At 44.9% G+C, this 22,840-nt stretch overlaps 1 protein-coding gene across 1 annotated transcript in view; it reads right to left on the reverse strand.

Annotated features, from left to right (window-relative positions):
• The window catches only part of wdfy3 (WD repeat and FYVE domain containing 3), a 586,950-nt gene that overhangs the window by 356,921 nt on the left and 207,189 nt on the right, over window positions 1–22,840 (reverse strand). Inside the window, 3 exon segments of the mRNA XM_072496251.1 lie at window positions 3,512–3,979; window positions 4,970–5,136; window positions 12,199–12,382. Coding sequence (XP_072352352.1) covers window positions 3,512–3,979; window positions 4,970–5,136; window positions 12,199–12,382 — 819 coding nt within the window.

Below are 22,840 nucleotides of genomic sequence, written 5' to 3' on the forward strand. Positions count from 1 at the left end.
GGATGTGGTGAGGATGAGGTCAACTATGTCTATATTTCTTGTTGGTTCCCTCATCACCTACCACAGATCCAGTACAGCAGCCATGTCCTTTAGCACGCAGCCAGTTCAGATAATGGTGGTACTATTGAGCCACTCTTGGTGGTGGACATTGAAGTCTCCCATCCAGAGTACATTCTGTGCCCTTGCCACCCTTGGTGCATCCTCCAACTGGTGCCTGCCCAACATGCAGGAGTACAGAATCAGCAACTGAGGGAGAGCAGTACGTAGTAATCAGCAGGAAGTTTCCTTGTCCATGTTTGACCTGATGAGACCTCATTGGGGCCAGAGTCAATTTTGAGGACTCCCAGGAAAACACTCTCCCGACTGTATACCACTGTGCCGTGTGCCACCTCTGGGATGGTGATGGTGGTGTCTGGGACAAGATCTGTAATGTATGATTCTGTGAGTATGACTAGGTCAGACTGTTGCTCAACTAGTCTATGAGACACCTCTCCCAATTTTGGTGAAAGTCTCCAGATGTTAGTAAGGACGACTTCATTGCTTGCCTTCATTGGCCGGGGCATTGAGTATAAGAATTGGCAAGTCATGTTGCAGCTGTATAGAACCTTAGTTAGGCCACACTTGGAGTATAGTGTTCAATTCTGGTCGCCACACTACCAGAAGGATGTGGAGGCTTTAGAGAGGGTGCAGAAGAGATTTACCAGAATGTTGCCTGGTATGGAGGGCATAAGCTATGAGGAGCGATTGAATAAACTCGGTTTGTTCTCACTGGAACGAAGGAGGTTGAGGGGCGACCTGATAGAGGTATACAAAATTATGAGGGGCATAGACAGAGTGGATAGTCAGAGGCTTTTCCCCAGGGTAGAGGGGTCAATTACTAGGGGGCATAGGTTTAAGGTGAGAGGGGCAAAGTTTAGAGTAGATGTACGAGGCAAGTTTTTTACGCAGAGGGTAGTGGGTGCCTGGAACTCACTACCGGAGGAGGTAGTGGAAGCAGGGACGATAGGGACATTTAAGGGGCATCTTGACAAATATATGAATAGGATGGGAATAGAAGGATACGGACCCAGGAAGTGTAGAAGATTGTAGTTTAGTCGGGCAGTATGGTCGGCACGGGCTTGGAGGGCCGAAGGGCCTGTTCCTGTGCTGTACATTTCTTTGTTCTTTGTTCTTTGTTGTTGATTTTGTAGGGTCAAAAGGCCTCTGCTTGTCGTTGTCATTTACAGTACCTAGGTTGACACCGGGAGGTCTGTCCGATTTAATTCCTTCTTATTGACTTTTTTAGTGATTTGATACAACAGAGTGGCTTGCTTGGCCATTCAGAAGGTAGTTAAAAGTCAACTACATCACAGAAGATCTGGAGTCACATGTCTGCCCAAAGCACATTCATGACCCAGATGGATTTTTACAACAATTGACAATGGTTTCATGGTCATCATTAGACTTTTAATTCCAGATTTTTATTGAATCTAAATTCCACCATTTGACATGGTTAGATTCAAACCCTGGTCCTCACAGTATTACCCTCGGTCTTTGGATTACCAGTCCAGTAACAATATCTCTAAAGCCATTGCTTCCCTGTGCAGGTAGTTCTAATTGCAACTTGCAAGCACTGTCTCGCTATTGCAACCAATCCACCTCCCAGTTTTAATAGTTACAATTGAAATATGGTCTAAACAGTCGACAGTTGAAAAAAATTATCACAAAATATTCATTGTAGTCTAATGAAGTGTAAATTAACATTTACAGTATAGTGACACTAAAGAATGCTTCACATTCAAGTGGTCTGACAAAACAAATAGTCTAATTTTATGGCAAAGATTGGCAGCTGAAATATAGTTAAGCAATTTCCAAAATTTTGCATGTCACTACAAGAGATAACTTTGAAATAGAAAATAATGTATTTAGCTTTTATTTGCACAAATCAGTACAACTTACCAGATCTTTAAAGCCACACAAAAAAAGAACACATCTTTTTTTACTTCACCAAAAACTTCAATTGGAAGTGAGCAGAATGGGAAGTCAGCACTTAAAATATATTCCCTACCACTATCAATGTAACAACATTCAATGGATTCTCAAAACTTGGCAAAGCTGCCTACTGATCTACCCCTGCAACCACACCAACCACCCTGAAATCTCGGTTCTTCGGACTCTGTCCTCTTATGAAATCCCACCAGTGTCCCTACCTGCTGCCCCCTCTCCACATTTTTATTCATAATTGCTAGCCATGCCTTTTGCCAGTTAGGCCCAAGGAATTGCTTTCCTAAATCTCTATGTCATTTAACTTTCCTGTGCTTTTAAGACTGTCCTTAAACCACACAGCCTCTCCCCTCATGGTGGCCAGGTTTTTTCTCATATCCTTAAAATCTCTTCCTTTGGCTCAGTGATCATGTTTCTTTGTGCCTCTGAAACACCTTGGGACACGAGTTGCATGCTCGAGATCAGGGGCGCTTTAGCACAAATGTGATTTGGTGTTGATACAAATTACATTTTATTTTAGTTCCAACTGGAATTAATTGAAATAGGTACAGAAGTAGAGAATTAATTATTCAAAATATTGGTAAAATCCTATGGAATTAAAATGGAATTTGAGTGATTTAGTTGTCATGATTTTAAGAACCGCAGTGATCTTCTCTGCTGAATCACTTTCACAAATTATTCTACATTGGCAATTAATGGAAATATCAAACAAAAGTTGGGCAACTATTAGTAACAAGTGAAATTGGGCATGCAATAGTCCCAAACTCCTGTTTACATTCACATGAGTGTGGGACCAAATTCCAAACATGTCATTTTGCAAAGGGGTTAATTCAGTATGAACCATCTTTTTATTTTATTTTTAAAATAAATTTAGAGTACCCAATTTATTTTTTTCAATTAAGGGGCAATTTAGCTAGGGCAATCTACCTAGCCTGCACATATTTTGGGTTGTGGGGGCGAAACCCACGCAGACTCGGGGAGAACGTGCAAACTCCACACAGACAGTGACCCAGAGCCGGGGTCGAATCTGGGACCTCGGCGCCGTGAGGCAGCAGGGCTAACCCACTGCGCCACAGTGCTACCCCAGTATGAACCATCTTTATTGCATTTTGAAGGCAGTCTCCATTCTAAAAACATATTAGTTGAAGTGTGGGATCATGCACTAGATTATTTTCATATGGATTCTCTAATATTGAAAGAGTCATTAAAAAAATGCTTGTCAAATTTGAAGTTACATTAATGAGTGTTCCACGCTTGTGCAAAGCATGAACATATGAAAATTATGGGCAGCCAATGACAAGCTGATCCATTAAGCGAGGCCCACACCTCGATGGCTGTTGGGTCATGACTAGACACTGCCTACTCCCCAGCAGTCACAATCTCCTGGGAGAAGCAAGACAACAGAAAAAGTAATCCAAAGCCACAAAAAGAATTGGACAACATACATGACAAATAATGGCCACCTCAATAATGGAACTTCAATTTTTAAAGGGATCATTCACATTAATATAGATAAATAAATAGTTACCTTGTTCATTAAAACTCTGAATCGGCTCTTTTAATAGAGCAGCATACTTGTGCAGAAGATTCACCATCACTTCAAGCAATCCAACCTCTCGATATACATCCCTAAAAATAGGATCGTGGCGAGCAAATTTCAAAAGGGTCTTCATTGCAGTGATGCTACATTGGTAAGAGGTGCTGGACTTTAACAAGATGCTGATACTTATTAGTTCTTTACATGGAATATAGTTTAAGCTGAAGATAATAAACTCCAACATTTCAAAGTACTTGGACTGCACTTCAGGTGCTTTGGAAATCTTCTCAGCAAACTGTGAAAGTGTGTGCTGAGACTCTAGGATGAAATAATTAGCATTATCTGCGATGTAGAGGTCTGAAATGGCATCGAGGATGATTCTGGCAAGATGACTTGATTTTGCTTTTAAAAAGGCAATCTGAAGAACAGAGAACGCTTGAATATTTTTTACTGTGCGACCTAGTTTAAGAAAAAAATAACAGTATTTAATACACTATTTAAATAACTTCATCCCAAATTCAGAAAATGCATTTAACATATCCAAAATATAAACTACCAAGTAACTTTAAAAAGTGAACTGAATTTCAAGGAATTCCAAATAGACAACAGCACATTTTCACCATATCGTTAAATAACAAATGAACTCCCAGTGGAATTTAATTTTCTAATGAGCAACATGTCACCAATTTTCTTCCAAATACTGGCTCCTGAGTTCTATATGCTATCTTCAATTTGGAATTATTTTCCAAAATTTAATACCTCTGAGCTTTTTCTCCTAATGCCCATTTTAAAATGTGCAGTTAGTTCTCTGGCTTTATTACTACATTTTCTTCTACTACTGCTAGCTGCTCCAGTTTTCCCTTTCAATACTGCACAGAAAACAAAAAAGGAAAATTCCCAATTTTGACTTCTATAATTAATTCTAACATTTACCACATCTTACTTTGGCAGCTTTTTATGCCAATTATTGCATTTAGAAGTAACAGCTCAGCTGTCCCTAAATACAATTGCCTAATTACATGCATGCAGTTTATTCATTTGGCTTCATATAGAGGAAGAATACAAACTGCACCAGTTTAGAGCTCGTCATTATTTAAATTCAATTCTGATAATGTTTCCAGGCGCCGAATACAAACGGCAAACACGAATAAACATGAACCATGCATTTTTTCTTCCAAAGTATTTTATCAAAAAATGATTTTGCTATAAAGCATTTAGTGAAAGACATTACCTAATTTAAAGGCAGACACTCTGCATTAAGAAAATGATAAGCAAACTTGCTTGCTGATAAATAATAAAAATAGAAAATTTCATAATGGTGCGGCATGCAACGGAATGTGGTTGACATGATTAAACGTCATAGTGTCACATTTTCAAAATAATGAAAAAAATTGTTTGTTAAAGATATTACTCTTTAAATAAATACTGAGAATCAACTGATAACATCACCTTTGCCAGAAGGTTGCGGCACTGCAAATCCTGGCAGAAGAAAAGGTGCTCCACTAGTTGTGCCAGTAGATCTCAATTCATTGATCCCATATACTGTCAATGAGGTCACCAACTGAACCAAATCTTTCAGGGCCTCTTTGGCATCAGGCTCTTGTGCTTGCTCCAATCTAAAATACACATGTACATATCCATTAGTTTCTACTGGCAACTCGCGTATAAAATGATAAGAAGAGGATGGGGACTGCTGACAAAGGAAAATAAAAGGCCAACTTTTGACAATGTTCCTTAAATCTCTCAAAAATAAAAAAGACCACAATATGGTCCTTGGCATTCGTGGTGCTCAGTATTTTTGCTGACTGGACTTCACTTAAAATGTAGTTGCCAAATTGTCCACATGGTTAGATTGCTGACATATTGACAGTTATTATGGGAGGACAAGAAATCCAGCGTGGCAGCCACTCAGCATGGACCTCAGCAATTTCAGGGGATAAAGACTTTGTAGAAGCTGCATCGAGAGAAATCCAATTAAATGTGAAAGTTTGAAACTGCCAAATCAATACATATATTTTAACATTTTCGGACATGCTTCAAACTATGCTTTAAACGTACACTGGACCTGACCATTTCCGAAGCAGTACTGCCCATACCACTGAACAAACGTAATTATAAAAATGACATTGGGATCTTGAAGGCATTATAGGAAACCTACTGGCATGAATAATGAGGACCTCAGCCGCATACACCAGCAAACCTAAATGCTGAAATCGAGGCCCACTTGAAAACTACATTGGGAAAAAATTCTGATTTTTGTGATTTTCTCCACACTACCAATTCCCCCACATTGAAAATAATTGATGGTTGGGAAACAAAAATAACCCACAATATTCCCAAGATAAAAACAAATTACTGTGGATGCTGGGATCTGGAACAAAATCAGAAAATACTGGACAATCGCAGCAAGTCTGACAGCATCTGTGGAGAGAGTATGTTTTGAGTCTGGATAACAAAGAGTCACCTAGACTCGAAAAGTTAGCTCCCTTCTCGCTCCACAGATGCCGTCAGACCTGCTGCGATTGTCCTCAATATTCCATGCTATTACAACTGTATAGAAGGCCTTTCCTGCCAAGAAACATCCCAAGGCGCTTCACAAGAGCATTACAAATAAAATAAAGCATGAAACCAGAAGGAGATATTAAGTCAAGTGACTAAAGGTATGGTCAAGAGTTAGGTTCTATAGAATGTTTTAAAGGAGGAAAGTGAGGCGAACAGGTTTGGGGAGGGGAGGCTTCTGTGCCGCCGATTCGACATTTCCTACACTTTGTAAGAGTAGAATGTTGGTCAACAAAATTTGATTATTTGCAGACTCAATCAAGTGCAACGGCCAATTATACCAATCAAGATGGAATTGCTCAAAGGAATCTAGACAGGTTAGATCAGGATAAAGAACTGGTAGCTACAGCGCCACGCAGGTTAGCATAAAGTCACAGGTTAAGCAGCAGCTGGAACATGAAGCCCATTAAATGATATTATAATAATTTATTAAATGGTAATTATAACAGAGCATGAAAATCATATGGATAAGTCATTAAAACCCTTGATGGAGACTTCACAGCAAACCAGCAAAGCAAATAGAATGTTACAATGTATAATGTAGAGCGGTGATGTTGATGTAATACCTGGGCTTTGGTGAGACCATATCTGGAATACTGTGTTCACTTTTTATTTCAATATTACAGAAAAGATCATGTATTACAGAAGCAAATTCAGAGGAGAGCTACTCAGTTTTTCCTGTATTTATGGGGGATGGATTTTGATGCACCACTGTCTCTTCTAGGACTTTATTCCCAAGAAAAGGAAGACTTGAAAGGGGTCTTACAAAATAAGGGAAAATACAATCCAAGAAAGTTCTTCTGTTTGGCGGAGACCTTCAGCCCAAAACTGTTAATCAATTGTTTAGTTTCTCATAAATCTGATAGCAAGACAATCAGATTTTGAAGATGCCCATGAGATGCATGAGTGGTGACTGTATTACTAAATTAATTATTTGCTAGAAGTTAATATGAATATTCATTATTTTATGCCAAATTCACCATCACTAGCCATGAGAAGAGAAATGTCATTCCCAGCACCATAACATGATGTAGCGGGCGATTATTATTTAACAAAATTAGAAAGGGAGAAGTAGCTCATGATAACCTTAAACAGGATTAATTAACATCCGTATAAACTTTAGCAATATATTATGTTAACACCCTACTCAGAGGCCTTGCTGAGATAATTTGATAATACTAAAACAAACAGCTTTAGCAAAAACAAAGTGCAGGACGGATTTCTGCCAACAGGCATCACTCTTGTTCTTCAATGAGGCTGATTTTTCTACAGTTCAACCAGATCAATTGTACTGCAGTGACAGCTCTTCGTCAGTCTCAAAGAATGGTTTTAAATTACTTTGGACAGATGAAAGCTCCTCCATCATGTCTGAAGTGCTTTTACCGTTCAACATCCTCCAATTCTGTAGCTTCATGAGGTAGTACAATCCATTTTAGTTTTAATTTACCAAGACATTTGGTCTTATTTTAACCATAAGAAAGAAAAGATGAAATGAACGGGTGTAAGGTTGTCTGACGTCCCACTAAGAGATCTAAAGACGTGTATAGAAAAATAGACCCTTTATTGATAACTCATAATTATACACATCGCCAAGGCACAGCCTGCATGGGTGCTGTCTTCCATACTGGCTCCTTCCAGATTCTAATCTACCCACAATCTACTATCATGTGACTGTCTACATCATCCATTGGAAGTAGTGTTCTCCAGTCTATTATGGGCCAGGGTTTAGAGAACACCAAAGTATATCATGGAGTTCATTTGACCCACAACTTTGAATAGATTTTGGTTATGGGGAGCACAAGGGCCCACTTTACAGGTGTGATGCAACAGAGAACTAAAAGTATTTTTAAACAAAAACAATGTTTATTTTATGAATCCAGTTAACATTTTATAAACACACAGTAAACAGTTTATCAACTATCAACCCTGATAACCCCCCAAAAGATACAGTATTCTACAGATAACCCTTATTAACTTTCCAAACAATATCCATAAGTCAACAAACCCTTTTAACAAAGACAGTAGGTTTGCATTCCTTACAGAAACAGGTATTACTTTGAAATCACCAAGTGATCTGGAGAAATTCTTTAAATTGCAGAGAGATCAATACACACATCTGCTTGGTTTAATGCAGCTCGCCAACTGAAAACAAAACTAAGACAGTGCAGCTGCCAGCTCAAAACAAATGTAAAAGCAGAGACAGAGCTCAGCTCCACCCACACAGTGACATCACAGCAGCCATTTGATGAAACACTTTTCTGAAAGGGACTCTCACATGACAAGTCCCACATTAACACTTGCTCTGCCTGAACACCCTTGTAGCGCGTTGCCTCCCAAGTCCTAACCCTAATATAGATCAAATACAATCTTTTCTTTACCTGCTACCCTTTCGCCTCCGAACTGCCCACGCGCCCCCCCCCCCCCCCCCCCCCCCAACCACCAGCACCCTGCCAAATCAAGTTTCTGACTTTATAAATTAAGATGGTCTGGAGGCTTGATAGTTCTTCCAGATCCCTTTCTTGGCTGGTCTGGAGGAATGGTAGTCTCATGTGCTTTTGGTTGACTGCTGGTTGGGAATTGGAATTGTAGCACACTGTTTTTGGTTGTCTATATTTGATTCATGCTCCTTCGAGTTGCATTTCCCTTTATTGATAACCAGTCTGCTTTGTTCTGACACCTTGGGTTTGCCCCATTCTTTCCGAAGGGAATGTTCACTCAGTTCATTCCTAGAGTGGACTTGGATTTTCTTTTCCCGTGAGATCTGCCATGTTCTTTCCGGATGTTGACATTTCAAAAATGCAACCTCCATTTCCACACAATTTCAACCAAATAACTGTCTACTCTCGTTTTTTTTTTCCAATCCTTTTTCAAGCTTATGAATCTTTTCATTCAGCTCGGCAACTAGGCTGGCAAGTTATGTTTCATTTGTTTCAGAGTTATTTGCTTTAAAAGTCTGGATTTGCTCTACCATCCTGTGCATCTCACCTTTCACGTTCGTCGGGTTTGACTAAAGTTCAAGAATTTCATCGGTTTTGAGTATTAATTCTGCATTAATTAACTGCTCTGAATCATAAGCAATTCCTTTTCCTGTTCCAGACATTTTTCACTATATTAATAGGGGCTTCTGGTACTTGAAGCTCATCAAGTTCTAATTTTTTATTAGCAAACACAAAAAAGGCAGCACAGTGGTTAGCACTATTGCCTCACAATGTCAGGGGCCAATATTCGATTCCAGCCTTTGGGGACTGTGTGTGTAGAGTTTGCACATTCTCCCTGTGTCTCCGTGGCTTTCCTCCAGATGTTCTGGTTTCCTCCCACAGTCCACATACGTGCATGTTAGGTTGATTGGCCATGCTAAATTGTCCCGAAGTACCCAAAGATGTGCAGGTTTGGTGGGCTAGTGGGCCTAGGGTTGGGTGCTTTATCAGAGTGTCGGTGCAGACTCAATGGGCCGAATGGCCTCTTTCTGCACTGCAGGTCTTCTGTATGCGAGTATTGGTTCTCTACACAGAATACATTTTCCTTAGCACAGCCCAATTACTGTCAGTTATCTTTCAAGTTCACATTCTGTAATTTTACTTCTGCTAGTTGTTTAAGGCTCTTAAAAGTCCTTGCAAAATGACATGAAATTAATTTTGCATTTCTTAGTACTGTTCCAGAGGAACACACTTTGATCAGTGGGATCCTTGTAGCTTGAGAAGGTCCTTCAACAGATTTTCCTTTTCTTTGTGAAGATCACTTATTCCTTGGTGAGCTTTCTTCTAATTCAATAGAGTCTCCTTGACTTTCTTCCACTGTTTAAGGCAATCTTCATTTCTTCATGCTGCTAAGTGTTATGCAATTCATTTGCAATTTGATCTTGGAAGGACAAAGAGCTGTTCCTTCAATCATTTCTTTTCTTGCTTTCATCTCATCAACTCAAGCTGCGTTTCAGTGCATTGCTTTTCTGCTACTAATAGTGCCAAAGCAGCTTTTACAGAAGTAGTATTCACCATCTTTCTTAGCGTCTCATATTTTTCTAGGGCTATGTACTGATTCTTCAATGAGTCTTTCAGGACAGTGACCTCTGAACAACTTTCCACTTGCTGTTGTGCTTGGCTACATTTCTGGTTGAGCACTTCGAACTTAGTTTTTATACAGATGTTTTCCTGTTGAAGAGCTTAATTTTATTGCTTGTTTTGTTTCTTTTGGGTTACCTCAGATAGCTTTCCTTCATTCACAGTCAGTTGCTCGCTCCACACTGCCACCATCAGTTGCCGTTTGGGTAATGTGTCAGCATTTTCAAAATAACATTTTTAAGCCATTTGACTGTTTCTCAGCCTCTTCATTCTTCTGCATATGCACTCCTTTGCACTGATATGGTCTCCAACCATCTTGGGGTTTGCTCAGGTATCGTCTCCCTCACTGGGGTCACTGGTCACCGTCAGCCTAGGGTCTTCTCACTCCCTTCAGTGCTTTATTGGGAGTGTTCTAGACATTTTTATTTCTTTTAATAAAAGGTCCATGCTCCCCATAACATGGAGTTAAAAATAACTCACCCAAATACAGTTGAGGTCTCATCTATACTTTTCGTAAGGATTACTTCAGCCACAAATACAACAAAATAAAGTATAAAAATGTATTAACTTGTACTTTTTCTAATTTCTTCTTAATTTTCATGCACTCCTGTAATCTAAAAACATTATTTTCCAAGACTCCAAATTTTGGGTCTGGGTTGGTCCTGGTCTTAACCTAAAATGATCTGATAACTGATTTACCATCCATGCCCATTTTTTATAACAAGCGAGTGTCACTTTATTTTTTTCTCTTCCAAATGGCTCTGCAGCAGTTTTTCCTTTTAAAACTTTTTCTTGATCTTCCCATGTTTTGTCAAGTTTCATCGGGCTCCCACTGCACCGACAACGCCGTTTAAAAAAAAACTAATCAATTCTTCGAGAAATGTCAAAACAAGTCGTTTGAGGGCAGCACAGTGGCACAGTGGTTAGCATTGTCGCCTCACGGCGCCGAGGTTCCAGGTTCGATCCCGGCTATGGCACTGTCCGTGTGGAGTTTGCACATTTTCCCTGTGTTTGCGTGGGTTTCACCCCCCACAACCCAAAGATGTGCAGGTAGGTGGATTGGCCACGCTAAATTGCCCCTTAATTGGAAAAAATGAATTGGGTACTCTAAATTTTTTTAAAAGCAAGTCGCTTGGGCCAGCCACCTGTTCTTCCTGCCCTGGAAATCAAGTGGAATGTGATATTTTTTACTCTGCCAGCCATTTAAAAAAATGTTTTCCTCACTGCAGTCCAGCTCGACCACCACATGTTATGGTTGCAGCTGTGGACCCTTTCTTTGCAGATGTGCTGTGGATATGTTGATCCTGATTGCTGCCTATTTTAAAAGGTAATTTCAGCATTTTTTATACTGTATTTTGCTCACCCTTCTTGTGATTGGTTGGGTCCCTTGTCTTTGCATTCAATCAAGTTTGACAATGGATCTACACATACTCTGGTTGAGTCCTTCAATCTCCATGACTGCAATGGAGCCTTTTTTTTAAAAAAAACAATCTCCCGATGGATCTTCAATTTCTTGTGAATCAATCCTCAACTGTGTCCTTCAATGTAGACGCTCTTCCCTCTGGTCAGACTTCAGTTATTCATGCTTCAAGATTCTGAGGACCTTCTCCAGCTTCCTTAGGATTTCGGGGCCACCCTTCATTGTCACCATGTTTTAAGGTTGTTTAGTGGCTCACTAAGAAGTCTTAAGGCTTGTACAGTTAAACATAACATATTTATTGGTAACCCATAACTATACACATCGTCAAGGTATAGCTCTACACGAGTGCTCTCTCCATGCTGGTATTAAGATCCCAGCTGATGTTATAACTGGATGAGAAGTTCTCAGAAAGGAACCTGGGCTTGCAGCAAATCCTTAAAATTGAAGTTTGGGTCAAATTTCTTTACTCTTCCATGCAAAAAAAGCTGGTTGTACTTGTTACGCTATATGTTCTTAAATGCCACTAGGTCACAGTACTCATTTACACAGTTAACCATCGGCAGTGATCTTCAAAAGCTATAGTGTTATCACAACTGATGACAATGCAAGAACAAAAAACAATAATTATGCCTTGAACGTACCTGAGCAGAAGATCGCAGAGGAATTGGTAACCTTGGCAGGACCTAAAGTCATCCAAGAGAACCTGTGATATATCACTGGAGTCTTTCAGGAAGCAGGACAGCCCAGCAAACATTTCAACAATTTCCAGGGGTAAAAGATCTGATTGCTGCATGTTCTTGATACAATTGGCAACACATTCTTTTTCTGTAAGTAGATCAGCATAAACAGCATTGAAAATTGTGATTGTGCATTCCCCAATTCTTTTCTAACAGTGATAAGGGAAAATGTGTAATCCTAAACAATTGTTTTTAAACTTCAGGTAGACTCTTCAAGCAACAGTGATCTAATTAAAATTAAACTACAATTATTAGAATGAGAAAACAGATTGACATTTTCTGGACCTGTTATTTAATGCAGATAGTCTTGAAAAATCTTTAAGCTAGGCAACTGATTTAAAAGCAAGTATTTAAAAGGGCTGTATTTAGAAGTTGCCACCAGTGTTGTTTGTAACACAATAGATGTTGGCATTTTACCCCAGTGGAAGTTTTTTAAAATATATGTTTTCAATCATACTTAACTGCAAATAACAAAATCAATTTTTAACAAGACAAGATATTCTTTTTGCAGAATGGTCAGAAAAATTAGTCACCGCCTTCCATTATGAAATGAAATGAAAATCGCTTATTGTCACAAGTAGGCTTCAAATGAAGTTACTGTGAAAAGCCCCTAGTCGCCACATTCCGGCGCCTGTTCGGGGAGGCTGTTACGGGAATCGAACCGTGCTGCTGGCCTGCCTTGGTCTGCTTTCAAAGCCAGCAATTTAGCCCTGTGCTAAACAGCCCCTGTTCAATTCAATTCAATACAAATTCAATTCAGTAATATTTTCCAATTTATAAATAACTTAAGTTAAGGTTACAAAAGTAGCTTTTAAGTCTTGTTATGACAAGAGCATGTGGATTACTAAATTGCTTATCAAATGTTGTATATGTTGTTTAGCAAAGGTGCTTTCTGTTATGGTACAACTCATATTAAACTCGTTGCTGAAGTTACATGGAAGACTTAGAGATATTTTCAGCATTTACTTATTTAGTGTTCAAAATGCTCCACGACAGGGTAACGCAATAATTCGGATGCAGAATGTCCAAATGATCAACTGTACATTATGTTTGGATAATCTGTAGCAGTGACATTGCAACGATTAATCTGATCCTTGGGCGGCAAGGTGGCACAGTGGTTAGCACTGCTGCCTCACAGCTCCAGGGATCCGGGTTCAATTCTGACCTCAGGTGGCTGTGTGGAGTTTGCACTTCCTCCCAGTGTTTGCGAGGGTTTCCTCCGGGTGCTCCAGTTTCCTCCCACCGTCCAAAGATGTGCAGGTTAGATGGATTGGCCATGCTAAATTGCCCCTTAGTGTCCAAAATGTTAGGTGGGGTTGCTAGGTTACGGGGATAGGGTGGAGGTGTGGGCTTAAGTAAGGTGCTCTTTGTAAGGTCCGATGCAGATTCGATGGGCCTAATGGCCTCCTTCTGCACTGTAAATTGTATCTGCTCATTAACATACTAAAAGGATGCACATCAACAGTTTCTGCCCATGTAAAAATTAGGAAACTTGTGAAAGAGGGTAAAGAAAAGATTTAGATGTATGTTAGCAGGAATGAGGGACTTCAGTTACATGGATACATAGGAGAAATTGGGGTCCTTCTCCTTTAAAATGAAAGATTGAGAAGAAATTTGTTTGAAGTTTTCAAAGTCATGACACCAGAGTCAGTAGAGAGAAATTGTTCTCATTGGCAGAAGGGTTAAGAATCACAGAATGGGACTTCCGGTAGCGGCCATGGACTAAACGGTCGTACATTCAGCAGCTCTCGACCTTCGTGGTTTTTTAAATGATATTTAAGCCGGATTTTTCAGTAAATTTCTCAACATAAGTTGATCGAAGGGAGAGGAAAAGGAGGTGACCCTCAATTTATGCAATCGTATCCAAATAAGAGTCGAAAAAGGAGAAACCAAAAGATGAGTGAAAGCAAAGCTCAGAGGTCATCAAGCTCAATGGTAACGAGACAAAGCGTGTCCACGCCAGCTCACTGGTCGATGGAGCAATGGGTCGAGTACCTGGATGACAAGTTCGCCCGGCATCGCAAGGAGTGTGCAGAAGACATAACCCAGGCGATAGCCTCGATTAAGGTGGAGGAGGAAATGACGACCCAGGGACAGGAGATTCAAAAGTTGCAGGAGCTGGCGACTGAACGAGAGGAGGAGTCCACTGCAATAGCTTTGGAAATTAGCATACTACAAGACAGCCAGAAATGACTGCTAGATAAAGTAGAAGACTTGGAGAACCGGTCTCGCAGGCAAAATATCCGAATCGTCGGGCTGCCAGAAGGAAAGGAGGGATCAGATGCGGGTACGTATGTGGGAAAGATGTTGCAGGAGATGGTCGGGGCCGATGTGTTTGACAAGCCACTGGAGGTGGACCGGGCTTATAGGGTGCTCGTACGTAAGTCCCAGGGCCGTGAGACCCTGAGGGCCATGGTGGTGAGGCTACATCGATTCCTCGACAAGGAGCGTATCATGAAGTCGGCCAGGCAGGCGAAATGGTACATCTGGGAAGAATCAGAGATCTGGGTGTACCAAGACTGGGGACCAGAACTCGCAAAGAGGAGTGCAAGTTTCAACAAAGTTATGGCAGCCCTGTTTGCGAAAGATATTACATTTAGACTGCTATACCCGGCTCGCCTTTGGGTGACCTACGAGAACCGGGAGCTGTACTTCAACTCTCCGGAAGAGGTGGCTACTTTTATGAAAGACAATAATCTGGCTTAAGGACTTTTAAATTCTAACTGTGGTGGACTGAGTTTGGGGAAAGGGATAAAGTGGGGGGGAAAGGGAGGGATAAAGTGGGGGGGGGGGGGGGAGGAAAATGGTTCCGTGTTTTGTTTTCTCTTGTTTAAAATTTCAGTCTTTTTAATTCTGTGAGTTAAGTCGCGATGTTCAGGAAGAAAAGGCTTTTTTTTTCTCCTCTTCTTGCGTAATTTGATTTTGATTTATTGCTTTATGTACTGGATTACAGAGGAAGAGACTTTTAAGTTGCAACGGGGGTTTTTCTTTTCTGTAAGAAAGATGGTTGATTATTGCATGCATAATTTTGCTAAAACTGCTTGAAGCTTCTTCTATTGTGTTTGAGTCTGTTTGAAGGTGATGGGACTGAAAAAAATCGGTTAAAGGGGGAGGGGTTGGCCTCGTTGCCTACGCGTTGGGGGATGGTTTGCTTGCTTTTCGGGATTGTTGTTACTGTGCTGAGTGCGTGTGTTATTTTTAGGTGTGATAGAATCTGGCAGGCGGCAGGTTTTTTGATGCCAGAGGGTGGGAGATGCTGAGCTAGCTGGACAGCTAGTTCATGGAAGCAGAGTGGGGGGAAAGCTGAGAAAAGACGAAGTTGGGGGTGGGAAGGAGGGGGGGTACTGCTGACATGTAAGGGACAGTTAGGAGACTGGAGATGGAGATCAGATGGCGGTCGCTGCCGGGGGACGGATCAAGTGATGTGCGGAACACGGGCTAGGAGCTGTCCTAGGAAAGGTCATGGTTGACCGACAGGGAAGGGGGGCAAGAGCCCCCCCGACCAGACTGGTTATGTGGAATGTTTGTGGACAGTACGTGCTGGTTAAGAGAGCTCGTGTGTTCGCCCACCTGAGACAGTTAAAAGTAGACGTGGCCAGGGATGTTGGCGCCTATGCTGGTGGTAATTGAAGGACTAGGGATAACCCAGAAGGCCCACGAGGTGAAGATCCAGGAGGTCCAGAAAAGAGTGAGTGAGAATGAGGACGAGCTCTTGGGCCTGGCGGTGAGAGTGTAGTGGCACGAGGCGCTACACAAGAAGTGGGCGGGAAGACTCGAAGACCTGGAGAACAGGTCGAGGAGAAATAACCTGAGGATCCTGGGTCTCCCAGAAGGAGTGGAGGGGGCCGATGCCGCGGCATACGCGGGCACGATGATCGGGGCGATGATGGGCGCGGAGGCCCCTTCGTGGTCGTTGGAAGTGGACGGGGCGCACCGGGTGCTGGCAAGGAAGCCCAAGGCAAATAAGCCGCCAAGGGCGATGGTGATGAGATTTCACCGCTTTACGGAGAGAGAGAGGGTCCTGAAATGGGCCAAGAAGGAGCGGAGCAGCAAGTGGGACAATGCAGAGATCCGAATATACCAGGACTGGAGCACGGAGGTTGCTAAGCGGAGAGCGGGTTTCAACTGGGCCAAAGCGGTGCTGCATCGGAAAGGAGTGAAATTTGGAATGCTGCAGCCAGCGCGACTGTGGGTTACATACAAGGACCAACACTACTACTTCAAAATGCCTGAAGAGGCGTGGACCTTTATACAAACTGAAAATTTGGACTCTAACTGAGGGTTTGAGAGGGTGGGGGGTGTTTGAGGGTTGAAGTATGATGGTTGTTGTATATAGGGGGTCAATCACGAGCAGGAAATGTTATATGGGCTGGGGGAGAGAGACAAGGCCGCGACAGGAGCTGCGCCAGGGGGTGCGGGGCAGGCTTTGGAAAGCACGGGTTTTTTTTAACCGCGCGCGGGAAGAAAAACGAAGGAACGTATATTGATTGGGAGACTCCCACACGGGGGGGGGGGGGGCAAAGGGACGGCGGGGGAAGCCGGGGTCAGCTGACTTACGGGAGTGATATGGGGGAGCAAAAAAGCTAGACATGGGTCTAGCGGGGGGGGGGGGGGGGGGGGGGGTTGCTGCTGCACTGGCCGAAAGGGAATGGGACACAGAATAGGTGGTCGGGACGGAGGTCCCCCGGCTGGGGGACTGGAGGGCGAGGGAGACGCGGACACGGGACTGGCCCGGCCCAGAAAAGGAGGTGGCTAGTCGGCGGGGGGGGCCTCCAATCCGGCTGATAATGTGGAACGTGAGGGGCCTGAATGGGCCGGTGAAGAGGGCTCGAGTGTTTGCGCACTTGAAGGGACTGAAGACAGACGTGGCCATGCTCCAAGAGACACACCTGAAGGTGGCGGACCAGGTCAGGTTAAGAAGGGGATGGGTAGGACAGGTATTTCACTCGGGACTGGACGCGAAAAATAGAGGGGTGGCAATTTTGGTGGGTAAGCATGTGTCATTTGAGGCCAAGACTATCATAGTGGATAATGGAGGGAGATATATGATGGTGAGTGGTAGGTTGCAAGGGACGTCGGTAGTGTTGGTAAATGTATACACCCCGAACTGGGATGATGCTGGATTCATGAAGCGCATGTTGGGGCGCATTCCGGACCTGGAGGTAGGAGGCCTGATAATGGGAGGGGACTTCAATACAGTGCTGGACCCAGCATTGGACCGCTCCAGATCAAGGACGGTAAAGAGGCTGGCGGCAGCCAAGGTGCTCAGGGGGTTTATGGGTCAGATGGGGGGAGTGGACCCATGGAGGTTTGCAAGACCGCAGACCAGGGAATTTTCTTTCTTCTCCCATGTGCACAAAGCCTACTCCCGGATAGATTTCTTTGTTCTGGGCAGGGCGCTCATCCCGAGGGTGGAGGGGACGGAGTATTCGTCCATAGCCGTTTGGGACCACGCCCTGCACTGGGAGGAAATGGGGCTGGGAGAGGAGAGGGACCAACGCCCGCTGTGGCGGCTGGATGTGAGACTGCTGGCAGATGAGGTAGCGTGTGGGAAGGTGAGGGGGTGTATCGAAAGGTACTTGGAGGCCAACGACAACGGGGAGGTGTGAGTGGGGGTGGTATGGGAGGCGTTGAAGGCGGTGATCAGGGGAGAGCTAATCTCCATCAGAGCTCATAGGGCGAAGACAGAGGGCATGGAAAGGGAGAGGTTAGTGGGGGCGATTTTGAGAGTGGACAGGAGATACGCAGAGACCCCGGAGGAAAGATTACTTGGGGAAAGACGACGGCTCCAGGCGGAGTTTGACCTGTTAGCCACGGGGAAGGCGGAGGCACAGTGGAGGAAGGCGCAGGGGGTGACCTACGAGTACGGGGAAAAGGCTAGTCGGATGCTGGCACACCAGCTCCGTAAGAGGACGGCAGCGAGGGAAATAGGGGGAATCAAAGATGGAAGGGGAGCCACGGTTCGGAGTGTTTCGAAAATAAACAAGGTATTCAAGGCCTTCTATGAAGAGCTGTACAGATCCCAGCCCCCGGGGGGGGGGGGGGGGGGGGGGGGGAAGAGAAAGAGGGGATGAGACGATTCCTAGACCAACTGAGGTTCCCGAGGGTGGAGGAGCAAGAGGTGGCTGGTTTGGGGGCACCAATCGGGTTGGAGGAGCTGAGCAAGGGTTTGGGGAGTATGCAGGCGGGGAAAGCCCCGGGACCGGACGGGTTCCCGGTGGAGTTCTACAGAAAGTACGTAGACCTGTTGGCCCCGCTACTAGTGAGGACCTTTAACGAGGCAAGAGAGGAGGGGACAATTTCCTTGATTCTAAAGCGAGACAAGGACCCACTGCAATGTGGATCGTACAGGCCGATTTTGCTCCTCAATGTGGACGCTAAGTTATTGGCAAAAGTGCTGGCCACGAGGATCGAGGACTGTGTCCCGGGGGTAATCCACGAGGACCAGACGGGATTTGTAAAGGGCAGGCAATTAAACAGTAATGTGCGGCGGCTCTTAAACGTGATAATGATGCCATTGGAGGAGGGAGAGGCGGAGATAGTGGAAGCTATGGACGCGGAATAGGCCTTTGACCGAGTAGAGTGGGAGTACCTCTGGGAGGTGCTGCGTAGGTTTGGGTTCGGGGGAGGGTTTATCAGCTGGGTTAAGCTCCTTTACAGAGCCCCGGTGGCGAGTGTAGTGACGAACCGGCGGAGGACGGAGTACTTTCGGCTGTACCGAGGAACGAGGCAGGGGTGCCCCCTGTTGTTTGCATTGCCGATCGAACCCTTGGCCATATCACTGAGGGAGTCTAATAAATGGAGGGGGGTGGTCCGAGAGGGAGAAGAGCATCGGGTGTCGCTATACGCGGATGACCCACTGTAGAACCCGCTGTACGTGGCGGACCCAATGGAGGGGATGGTGGAGGTCATGCAGAATCTGAGGGAGTTTGGGGAGTTCTCGGGCTATAATCTCAATGTAGGGAAGAGTGAGCTTTTTGTATTACAGGCAGGGGACCAAGAAAGAGGGATGGGGACCTACCGCTGAGGAGGGCGGTGGGGAGTTTTCGGTATCTGGGGATCCAGATAGCCAGGAGTTGGGGGACCCTACATAAACTGAATCTGACGAGGTTGGTGAACCAAATGGAGGAGGACTTCAAAAGATGGGACATGTTACCGCTCTCGCTGGCGGGTAGAGTGCAGTCGGTCAAAATGGTGGTCCTTCCGAGGTTTTTGTTTGTGTTTCAGTGCCTTCCCATCGTGATCACCAAGGGCTTTTTCAAGAGAGTAGGTAGGAGTATTATAGGGTTTGTGTGGGCGATAAGACCCCGAGGGTAAGGAGAGGGTTCCTGGAACGCAGTAGGGACCGAGGGGGGTTGGCGCTGCCAAACCTAAGGAGCTACTACTGGGCAGCAAATGTGGCGATGATCCGCAAGTGGGTTATGGAGGGAGAGGGGGTGGCATGGAAGAGGATGGAGATGGCGCCCTGTAAAGGAACGAGCTTGGGGGCGTTGGTGACGGCACCGCTGCCGTTCTCGCCATCAAAGTGGTGGCGGCAACGTTAAGGATCTGGGGCCAGTGGAGACGGCACAGGGGTGCAGTGGGAGCCTCGGTGTGGTCCCCGATCAGGGGTAACCACCGGTTTGTCCCGGGGAAGATGGACGGGGGGGTTCCAGGGTTGGCATCGGGCGGGGATTAGAAGAATGGGGGACCTGTTCATTGACGGGACATTTGCGAGCCTAGGGGCACTGGAGGAGAAGTTTGAGTTACCCCCGGGAAATGCATTTAGATATATGCAGGTGAGGGCTTTTGTGAGGCGACAGGTCAGAGAATTCCCGTTGCTCCCAGCACAAGAAATTCAAGACAGGGTGATCTTGGGTGTATGGGTCGGGGAGGGCAAGGTTTCGGCAATACACCAAGAGATGAAAGAAGAGGGGGAAGTGCTAGCAGAAGAGTTGAAGGGTAAATGGGAGGAGCTGCTAGGGGAGGAGACCGAGGAAGGTTTGTGGGCTGATGCCCTGGGTAGGGTTAATTCCTCATGCGCCAGGCTCAGCCTGATACAATTTAAGGTGGTTCACAGGGCGCACTTGACAGGGGCGAGGTAGAGTAGGTTCTTTGGGGTAGAGGACAGATGTGGAAGGTGTTCAGGGAGTCCGGCGAACCATGTCCATATGTTTTGGTCATGCCCGGCACTGGAGGGGTTCTGGAGAGGAGTGGCGGGAGCAATATCTCAGGTGGTGAAAGTCCGGGTCAAGCCAAGCTGGGGGCTAGCAATATTTGGAGTAGTGGACGAGCCGGGAGTGCAGGAGGCGAAAGAGGCCGGCATTCTGGCCTTTGCGTCCCTAGTAGCCCAGCGAAGGATCTTGTTAATGCGGAAGGAGGCGAAGCCCCCTAGCCTGGAGGCTTGGATAAACGACATGGCTGGGTTCATAAAACTGGAGAGGATTAAGTTTGCCTTGAGAGGGTCTGCGCAGGGTTCTACAGGCGGTGGCAACCGTTCCTAGACTATCTTGCGGAGCGTTAGAGGAAGGTCGGTCAGCAGCAGCGAGCCAGTGTATAAAGCTATGTAAATATACCATTTTGCCATGTATATATCTTGCTCAGTGCGATTTTGTGTTATTTTGTTACGGGTTATTGTTTGTAAGGGGAAAAAATTGTGTTGGTAAAAAACTTTAATAAATATATATATATTTTTTAAAGTAGACGTGGCCATGTTACAGGAGGCACACTTGAAGCTGGGAGACCAAATTAGATTAACGAAGGGATGGGTCGGGCAAGTGTTTCATTCAGGACTGGACTTTAAAACAAGAGGGGTGGCTATCCTGATTAACAAAAGGGTGACATTCGAGAAGGGGAGGGTAAAGGTAGACCCGGGGGGCACATTTATTATGGTTAGGGGGAAGCGAGAGGGAATGGCAGTGGTGCTGGTGAATATATATGCCCCAAACTGGGATGATGTCACGTTTATCAAGAAGATGCTGGGTAAGATCCCAGACCTTGACTCATGGGGGGTGACTTTAATACGGTCCTGGACCAGAGGTTGGACCGGTCGAGTGCTGGGTCGGGGAAACTATCAGCAATGGCAAAGGAACTGCGGGGGTTCATGGAACGCATGGGAGGGGTGGATCCGTGGAGATTTCAGAGACCAAGAAGCAGGGAATATCCATTCTACTCCCATGTACATAAGGCGTACTCCAGGACAGATTTCTTCGTGCTAGATAAAACACTGTTAGCAGAGGTTGAGGACACTGAGTACTCAGCAATTGTGATCTCAGATCATGCACCACACTGGATAGAACTATGGGCAGGCACAGGAATGTCCCAGCGCCCACAGTGGAGACTAGATACAGGGCTGTTAGTGGATAAGGAGATCTGTGAGCGAGTGAGAGAGACCATTCGGGGGTACATAAAAATCAATGACACGGGAGAGACTGCAGCTGGGGTGGTCTGGGATGCACTGAAAGCGGTTATTAGAGTACTTCGATTCGAGCCCACAGGGATAAAACTGAGCAGTCGGAGCTGGACAGGTTGGTAGGAGAAATCTTACAGGTGGACAGGAGATATTTGGAGTCTCCAAATGAGGAGCTCCCGAAGGAGCGTCACAGACTTCAAATGGAGTTTGGGCTCCTTTACACAGGTAAGGCGGAGGGTCAGCTGAGGGTAAAAGGGGTAATATATGAACATGGGGAGAAAGCTCGCAGGATGCTGGCGCATCAGCTGAGGAAACAGGAAGTGGCGAGAGAATTAGGGAAAATAAAGGATATCAGGGGGAAGACGGTGGCGGACCCGGGGGCGGTGAATGAAGTGTTCCGGGAATTTTATAGCCAGCTTGACGAGTTGGAACCCCCGGTTGGGGAGGAGGGCATGAATCAATTCCTGGGGAGGCTAGAGTTCCCGAAGGTAAATGAGGAGCTGGTGGAGGCCCTGGGGGGCCCAATTGGGCTAGGGGAGGTGTTAGATAGACTGGGGGCGGTGCAATTGGGTAAAGCCCCAGGACCTGATAGGTTCGCAGTGGAATTTTATAAGGTTCGCAGTGGAATTTTATAAGAAGTTCTCTGGGTTACTGGGGCCGCTCCTGGTTAAGGCTTTTAACGAGTCCAAGGAGCTGGGAGTGCTCCCCCCAAGGTTATCATAGGCATCAATTTCTCTCATCCTGAAGCGTGACAAGGATCCGGAGAGCTGTGGATCGTACAGGCCAATCTCCCTCTTGAATGTAGATGCCAAATTATTGGCAAAGATGCTGGCCACTCGAATAGAGGATTGTATCCCGGAGATAATAGGGGAGGATCAGACGGAATTTGTAAAGGGCAGGCACCTGACATTCAACATTAGACGTCTTCTTAATGTATTTATGATGTCAGCGGAGGGGCGCGAGGCCAAAGTGGTAGTTGCCATGGACGCGGAGAAGGCTTTCGACCGGGCGGAAGTATCTATGGGATATTTTAGGCAGGTTTGGGTTTGGGCAGGGATTTGTGGAGTGGGTCTGGCTATTGTACCAGGCCCCGGTGACAAATGTAAGAACTAACCGAGTTCAGTCAGAATACTTTAGTCTTTGTCGAGGGACAAG

The sequence above is a fragment of the Scyliorhinus torazame genome, chromosome 3, assembly GCF_047496885.1.
Source record: "Scyliorhinus torazame isolate Kashiwa2021f chromosome 3, sScyTor2.1, whole genome shotgun sequence".
NCBI classification, from domain to species: domain Eukaryota; kingdom Metazoa; phylum Chordata; class Chondrichthyes; order Carcharhiniformes; family Scyliorhinidae; genus Scyliorhinus; species Scyliorhinus torazame.